This window comes from Rhopalosiphum maidis, chromosome 1 (genome assembly GCF_003676215.2).
Source record: "Rhopalosiphum maidis isolate BTI-1 chromosome 1, ASM367621v3, whole genome shotgun sequence".
In the NCBI taxonomy this organism is placed as follows: domain Eukaryota; kingdom Metazoa; phylum Arthropoda; class Insecta; order Hemiptera; family Aphididae; genus Rhopalosiphum; species Rhopalosiphum maidis.
The window spans coordinates 58,632,911-58,640,733 of NC_040877.1; the positions used below are offsets into that span (position 1 = coordinate 58,632,911).

Sequence of the window (7,823 nt, forward strand, 5' to 3'; positions counted from 1 at the left end):
ATTTAATATTTTATATATAGTGTGCAATAAAATGTTAATTTTTTTTTAGAAAAGTTTTTCGATATTTTTATGTAGAGAAAATTTTCAGTATTAAATACAATTAAAATATAATATTTTAAATTATACCATATGCCAGGTGCCAAAATCGACCCATGCCAGTTCGTTCTACATTTTTTTTTTTTTTTTTTTGTTATAGAATTATGTTAAATAAATATAGAATGTAATACTCACAATAATATATTTATTAGTGAGATATATTTAAAATTATATATTATATGAAAATATATATTTATACGTAATGAAAAAATTAATATATATTTATATATATATAATTAAGTTTTTATAATATTTTTGTAAGTACTTAAGAGCCTAAATAATTTAGACAATCTCTCGAATAGGCTAAATATATATATATATCATATACATACATTATTATATTACTTTATTTTATTTTGTTGTTTACGAATCTCAACGTTAAAATAGTCGTGTTTTTGTTTTTTCTTGTTATTTTAGACGTTTGTAGTTAATATATAAAATAATAATAAATGTATATTTTAGATTTTAAAAAGAAAAATTTTTGTTTGTAGATGAGCACATTACTGCCTCCCAAAACAATTAATAAATAACTGTTTGATGTATTTCAGGCTCATGTGCCATAGGGTAAAATTTTTTTTTCTTCTCTTTAAATGTATTATGATTTAACACTATAAATTTTAATTTATTTCAAACTATAAAACAATGTCTATATTATATAAATTATATTTATATAATATATTGTATTAATATTATACGCTTGACAATATGAATTTATTTTTATTTATAAATATATGTGTATATGTTTTATAGAAATATATATATACCATAGGAGTTTCTATTTTAATCAAATTTATCAATGTTGCATGTAAGGTTTTTCAGATTTTTATGAAATTTTATTTTGTAAATGAAAATGTTTTATGAGATGATATGAATAATAAAAAAAGCATGTAGAACAGTTTTTTTTTCATTATTTTTTTTATTACCTTATTCTTCTTTTCATCACTATGCCGCGTGTGCTGGCCAACTTGTATAATAAAATATACTTTTTGTTTGCTCCGACGAATCCACATGGTGTGGCTAATGAATAGAACAGCGAGGTTTAGAACAAGTCATAAAAATATATTGGTTTGTATTGTACAATACACATAATATACCTATGTAAATATTTTATGTTTGATTGTATTTCACTCTACGTCGCAATAACTCAATAATTGTCTTTTTCTTTCTTTAATTACTAGCCATGGTATACCTCTGATTTATTGTAAGCCACTGTACAAATTGTACAATGTATATATTTTATACACCAACACACGGGCAAGGGAATAATTTTAGTGGTTACATGGCATCTGTGGTTGGCTAAAATAATAATGAATATAATAGTAGTGACCATTTTAAACTCAAAATGATGATATTATTTAGTGTAAAACAATAATAAGTTTTCTGTTATCACTTTTATAACCATGATTTTATTTTTAGTAGAGTGTTTGAATTTTATATTAAAATTAAGTATGATGGTTTTATTATTATATTTGTATTTGTAGTTATCTATCTTCATGTTGATGATAAAAAATATGAAATATGACCAAATGACTATAATATACTTTGTAGAAATCTGAATTATAATACAGTATGTAGTTTTTACATAAATGTGGTTGATGCCTGATTGAATGTGTTAACAATGGTTTTAATATAAAATGATTATTACTGTTATGTACATAATATAATTTTCATACATAATTATATGACCATGGGTTAAATAAATGAGTAAATAATTAATAAGTTTATAGTAACTTAATATGTAATATATTTATTAAGCAATAATTTAAGAACAGAAATGTAAAATCTTGACATCAGTGAAGTGTTACATTTTCTAATGAATAGGATTTTTCAGTAATATTCAATTACCAAAATATTCTACGGTTAAAATTTAACGTGAGAATCTATTTTCACGACTGCATTTGTAATAAAAATATTTAATACGCAATTTACTTAAACATTTAATTAAATTGTACATGTAAAAATATACAATGTAAATAGTAACTCTTTACCTTCAACACAAGCTTTTGTTTATAGCAAGTATAAATTCATGGTGTATGAGAATTGGAAAAAAATATAAATCATAGTACTAACTTTTTTATAACAATATTAAACAAACATTTTTTTAGTTTAAATTAATACTGATAAAGATATTTTTGTACATAAATCACATTTATTTTGAAGTACTATACAATTTATAAAAAAAAAAAAGTACATAATGTACAAAAAAAAAAATAAATTTATAATCAATGTAGGTACTTTAAAGAAATAGCAAACTTTAACTAACAGATTAAAAGTTGTTTTCTTTCACTTGTGGCCATTTCAATCACTAAAATCATTTTTATAACTGATTAAATATAAATATGACATAGTAAGTTTCTTTGAAGGAATGAACAGAAATACATAATTGTAATCAATGTTGTAATAAAATCTTTTTTATACTAATCGTTCTCATGATATTTTTCGATTTGACTGCGATTAAAATTACTGTGACAAACATTGCATTTGATTTTCTCAGTCTTTAAGCAATTTCTACACTGCAGATGTTTACAAGGTAAATAATAAATATTACAGTTTTCATTACACGTACTACATTGTACTTTGGCTTTTTTAGTCTGGCGTTCTGTGTAAAAACTAAAACTACGCTTACCCACTGCACGTGGTATACATTTCACATTGTCATCATCTGCATGTTTTATTAAAAACGAATCAATTCGTCCTTTCAATTCTGGTACAGGCATAGGTCTTAGTTTATCTGTAAATGGTATTCCGGTAAAAGGGTCACAAGGTGTACGTCCATATGCGGTATCATGTTCAATGCATTTTTCTACAGTTGATCTGTCAACATATTTTCCACAAGGTAGAACCATAGGACATGTCATTACTTCATAAGTAATTGAATCTAAAAAGTCATCACATATAATGAAAGTGTCCGAAACTTTTTCTGTAATTAGTTGTGTGTTGTTAATTTGTTTTTGTATTTGTTTTGGAATTTTACTCTCTTCCCAATCACGAGTTATTGATTGACGAATTTCTTTTGGTACACTACATGAAACCTTTCCCCAAATTTCTAACTTACCTATTGCCGGTATAGAATTTTCTGTTTTGAAAATACGCACAGATAACTTCTCAGCTGATCTGATATTTCTACTAGCCGATATATTAAAACAGCATTTGTCATAATTGTTCCCAAAGGTAGATAAATCCGTACTATTGTCATGAAATACTATCATCTCATTATTAGTTATTATTGAACAGATCTTTTGTGTATTGTTACTGCGTCCTGCCCATATCTGAAATCCTGAGGACTTTTGACCGCCCACCCTTGTGCCGATCACCACATATTTAATGTCAAATGCGAACGGAAAACTAAATGTTAAACTCACAGGTGGCCGGATGAAAGTCTCACATAAAAATCCTTTTTTTCGCAATCCTATATCTGGTGAAATAAGATTCTCTACGGAATAGTCTTCTCGAGATATACAACTGCCATCCAACTGTATGTTTGCATTGAAAATCGGATCACATGCGTTTATTAACTGCAAATTAAAAATCTGTGATAAATATTCTTAACAAAATTATATTTTAATGTCACTGATCACTCACCATATTGATTTAATTCTTGAAGTCCCTAAATATTCTACTTATGAGTGAGGTGTTGTTGCTGCCTTTCTGGATTACTGCATGGAAAATCGATTGCCTGTGTTCAATTTAAGATACATTTTGTAATTTATTTTATTGAAAAAGGTATTTTGATTTTTCATGTTTCAACTGAGTTCATTCGTCTTTGAACGTGTAATGTGTATAATATTATATTATTTGAACCATTAACTATATAGCCTTAGCCTACTCACATAATCACTGACTGTTAGTTTTTTATTTGTTATCACTTATCATTATTGTTAGTGTGTACTTTTTACAAAATATAGATAGTAATAACTTAATATAGGGCATAGGTACTGTAAACTATAGTAATGGATCTAAATCCCAGACATCTAATTTATCTTTAAGAAGATCAATTTACTTTCTATCTATTTACTTTTTAAATCTTAAATGTATTTTTAGTTTGGAAAGACCTAACATAAATTACATTATATTATATTGTACTAGTTACATTAAGGTACATAGTCAAGTGCATTACTTGCCACAATACCATTTAGTATTTTCACTTTTAAAACATTTCTCAGTAGTCAGTGAATAGTTAAAAGTTCATAAACATTTAATATTTGTCTAGTAGACTAGAAGCATTAAGTTAGTAGTCATAATATATTGTATACACTATGTCCCCACCAACTATCAGGTCATCTCAAGGAAATACAGCCAGTCAAACACAAGGGCCTCAATATGCTAAAGTATTTGTTCAACGAGACTATTCGGACGGCACAACTGTAAAATTTATGACAAGTTTTCCACAAGGACTTGAAAACAAGGTAAGAATTTTTTTGAATGTTTGATTTTTATTAAACTAGGTATTTACTGTGTGAATACTACTTGGTTATAGATCGAGCGATCAGTTTTTGAATATACAATCAATCAGTTGAATACATATTTTGCCGAAGCTGAAAAAGCATCATGTAAAACTTACTGTGAAGGCTGTTTTGCGTGTTTCACGGTGTATACAATGTTTTTGTGTGCAGATACCCACTATGAAAAAGTAAATAAATAATAATTCATTTTATACGCAGATATTTCAAAATTATTAATAAATGATTGTTTAAACAAATTTTTAGTGTTTACGCAAAGTTGGAAAATTTATTGTGGAACAGAATGAAATGGTCTATTTACCAAGAGGTTTGCTACTTACCAATCCTGCTGAACGAGGGTTAAGAATTGTATCCTTTAAAATGTTTTTTTATATTATTATTTAAGCTACATATTATTATGCAACTATTAATTAATAATTAATATTTACTCTATTGGACTACCTGAAATATAGTTTATGATATTTTATCATTCAATCTTTGTTAAACAGTGACATAATTTTTTTTTTAAATTTTATTTGATTCATAAATTATTGAAACTAGAATGTAGATGATAGTATGATTTTTCTTCTTTGTATAATATATATTTATAATTTATTCAAACAATTTAGTGGGGCTAATTGAGTTTTATTTATAAGTGTGCCAAATATTAGTAGCCATGTTTTTTCCCATTTTCAGTTCACTTTTTCTTGTGTTGAAGGGTTATATTTTTAATATTTTAACAAATTAAAAAAAATAAAATGTTATATGGATTATGGTTTTTATACTATATAACTTTTATTCATTGGGCCTTTAGCGCATTTTTAAATTTTATGGCTTGTTAAAAGGATATAGAAAAAAATAAAAGTGCCAAAACACACTCTGCCATCATGAAAGGGAGCCTCTGAAATTACCGAATAGTTTGATATACAAATTTTTGAAACTTATTACATTAAGGATAGTAGACAATTTATTGGGTGTTCTAAAAGATAAGTTTTCTATAATTTATTGTTTATGTCATATCTTATATTATTAAAAAAATGTACTTTACCTTAACTCTTTATTAATAGATTGAAATAACTATGCTAGATCAACCAATAGTGGCCAGAACATGACTCACATTATCCGTTTCGACGGAAGAATTCTTCATGTGAAAATTGGCTAAAAATATTTGTTGAGTGTAATATAACTACTATTACAATTGATGTCATACAAACTAAATGTCAATCTTTCAATGGTTTTTCATTTAAATACTTTGAATCTTGCATTCTTATGGTCTATGGAAGAAAACTATTGTTATGTTAGTATTAGTTTTTTTTTGTTGTTGCGTGGTTTTGTTTGACTTAACATACCTAATTTTGCATTTACTTAACTTTTTATTTTTATTATAAAAAACCTTATTTTTAAACAATAAAAAGTTGATCAAATAAATATGTTTATATCACCAAATAGTTTTTATTTATAATAAACTTATAATTAAATTTGTATATACAAACTAAAGAGAGTTGATAAGTTGTAACAAAATATTTAATTGAATTATTGTTTAAAATTAATTGAGTATCCACCAGTATTTGGATCTTGGTTAACTTGGAAGTTTTGGGTAGATAAACCAAATGGCTTTAGTACCATATTGCCCAAATCTTTGAGTTTAGCCATCATTTCAGTTTTTAGTTTTTCATTACGCTCATTTATTTTTTCTTGTAATACCTAAAATATGTATTGAAAAAAATTAATTATAATATTAATAATGAATAATTATTACTTACTCTAGCATTGTATGCTACTTCAGTATAATTTCGATCAATATCAAGGACTTTTTTTAGATCATCTAATGCTTCATCGAGCTTGTCATTTCGTTCAAACAATTTAGAACGTCTAATATATGCTTTTAAATAATCAGGATCTAACTCAATAGCACGAGTACAATCTTGAATAGCACTTTCTATATTCTGTAGATAATATAAATAATATCATTTAATAAAGGTAAGTACCAACAAAGGAATATGTTTAAACGTACAATGTTAGATTTGGCTGCAGCTCGATTTGCAAAAAATATAGCTCTGTAATTTGGAAAAATTAATGGACAAGTACGCAATGCATCAGTGTATATTTTAGAAGCTTCTTCGTATTCTTGATTCTTAAACTTGATGTTTCCTTCATTTTTTAGACTCAGAGCTTCTTGCAATAATTCCTAAAATAGTAAAATTATGCATATCTTTGAGTATTTATTAAATCATGAAATTACTGTATACAAGTTAAATAGTACACAATTATTTTATGCACATACTAAACATTTATAATAATATTATATTAAATAGTAGTATAATGTAAATACTAATACTAACCCGTTTTTTATCTTCTGGTAATTTATCATCTCTTGCTTGTAATAGCGCATCATCAATGTAATCTTCATCTTTAATTTCATTTTCTTCGTTTACATTATTATCAAGCTCTGAATCTGATTCACTATGATGAGATACATCATCGCCAGAAATATCAGTTTTAATGGCTGAACTCTCCAAGTCTTTAGTGAGTTCTTCTATGATTTCTTCATTGGAGGGAATTCCACTTTTACTATCAGAAGACATCAGTCCAAAATTTCTTAAAAAGTCTGTACAATCGACAACATTTCAAAAATAAGTGAAATTATATCAATACTCGATTAGTATTTTAAGTCCTTACCAAGTGTTAATGTCTTTATAAAATGTAGTAGGAATAATTTTTCGCTTAAATGTTGTTAACTTGGTATACCAATTTGTTTGAATTCAATAATAAACATTAAAATATTATGAAGCAAATTGTAAATGTTAATAATCAATGATGAAAATTAAGTACAGAGAACAGAAATACAGAGTACAATATTTTTTAGTTTATATTATATTCTTGTAATCATAATTTACTAATTTAGTGATTAGTGGTTGTAATTTTATCGTGATAACACCGATAACAAATAAGGTCATAACCATGGTTAGCACATGATCATATTTTATAACCATAGCTTTAGATTGATACCATTGTTCATAATCACTTACTTTTGTTGCTAGATGTCGCTACAAATTACAAAACATGATAATTGTATAAAAAAAACATCCTCTTTATACTCATTAGCATTTGACAGTGTAGAATACCTATAGTGCCAGAGGCGGATTTATTGGGGGAGGTACGTGGCGACCGCCTCCCCCACCTTGGGCCTTTATTTCAACTACAGGTATTTTTGATATAGGTATGTAATAGTCATACAGATATACATAGATATTCCTATTCGCCCCCTTCCCCTTAAACAACCTTCGG

At 26.3% G+C, this 7,823-nt stretch overlaps 3 protein-coding genes across 3 annotated transcripts; 1 reads left to right on the forward strand and 2 right to left on the reverse strand.

Annotated features, from left to right (window-relative positions):
* Positions 1-2,331: 2,331 nt before the first annotated feature.
* Positions 2,332-3,913, reverse strand: LOC113548486 (RING finger protein 37). Its single transcript, XM_026949383.1, has 2 exons — positions 3,679-3,913; positions 2,332-3,611 (listed from the first exon to the last, which is right to left on the reverse strand). The coding sequence occupies exons 1-2, from the start codon at positions 3,679-3,681 to the stop codon at positions 2,514-2,516; spliced, it is 1,101 nt and encodes a 366-aa protein (XP_026805184.1). The 5' UTR covers positions 3,682-3,913; the 3' UTR covers positions 2,332-2,513.
* A 142-nt stretch (positions 3,914-4,055) lies between these two features.
* LOC113548489 (golgin subfamily A member 7) lies at positions 4,056-5,869 on the forward strand. The gene is made up of 4 exons (XM_026949385.1): positions 4,056-4,502; positions 4,574-4,726; positions 4,803-4,904; positions 5,603-5,869. Exons 1-4 carry the CDS (start codon positions 4,353-4,355, stop codon positions 5,645-5,647), a joined length of 450 nt encoding a protein of 149 aa, XP_026805186.1. The 5' UTR covers positions 4,056-4,352; the 3' UTR covers positions 5,648-5,869.
* Positions 5,870-5,963: 94 nt separating this feature from the next.
* On the reverse strand, positions 5,964-7,397 carry LOC113548488 (tetratricopeptide repeat protein 1). The gene is made up of 5 exons (XM_026949384.1): positions 7,215-7,397; positions 6,878-7,143; positions 6,550-6,723; positions 6,299-6,481; positions 5,964-6,239 (listed from the first exon to the last, which is right to left on the reverse strand). The coding sequence occupies exons 2-5, from the start codon at positions 7,118-7,120 to the stop codon at positions 6,069-6,071; spliced, it is 771 nt and encodes a 256-aa protein (XP_026805185.1). The 5' UTR covers positions 7,121-7,143; positions 7,215-7,397; the 3' UTR covers positions 5,964-6,068.
* Positions 7,398-7,823: the final 426 nt, after the last annotated feature.

Excerpts from the sequence above, each read along its gene's own strand:
- LOC113548488 (XM_026949384.1), bottom strand. The coding sequence starts at position 7,120 with ATGTCTTCTGATAGTAAAAGTGGAATTCCCTCCAATGAAGAAATCATA. Across the intron at positions 6,724-6,877 it reads TACCAGAAGATAAAAAACGG|GAATTATTGCAAGAAGCTCT; the intron begins GTTAGTATTAGT and ends TTACTATTTTAG. Across the intron at positions 6,482-6,549 it reads CTGCAGCCAAATCTAACATT|AATATAGAAAGTGCTATTCA; the intron begins GTACGTTTAAAC and ends TATTATCTACAG.
- LOC113548489 (XM_026949385.1), top strand. The coding sequence starts at position 4,353 with ATGTCCCCACCAACTATCAGGTCATCTCAAGGAAATACAGCCAGTCAA. Across the intron at positions 4,727-4,802 it reads CAGATACCCACTATGAAAAA|TGTTTACGCAAAGTTGGAAA; the intron begins GTAAATAAATAA and ends ACAAATTTTTAG. Across the intron at positions 4,905-5,602 it reads CTGAACGAGGGTTAAGAATT|ATTGAAATAACTATGCTAGA; the intron begins GTATCCTTTAAA and ends CTTTATTAATAG.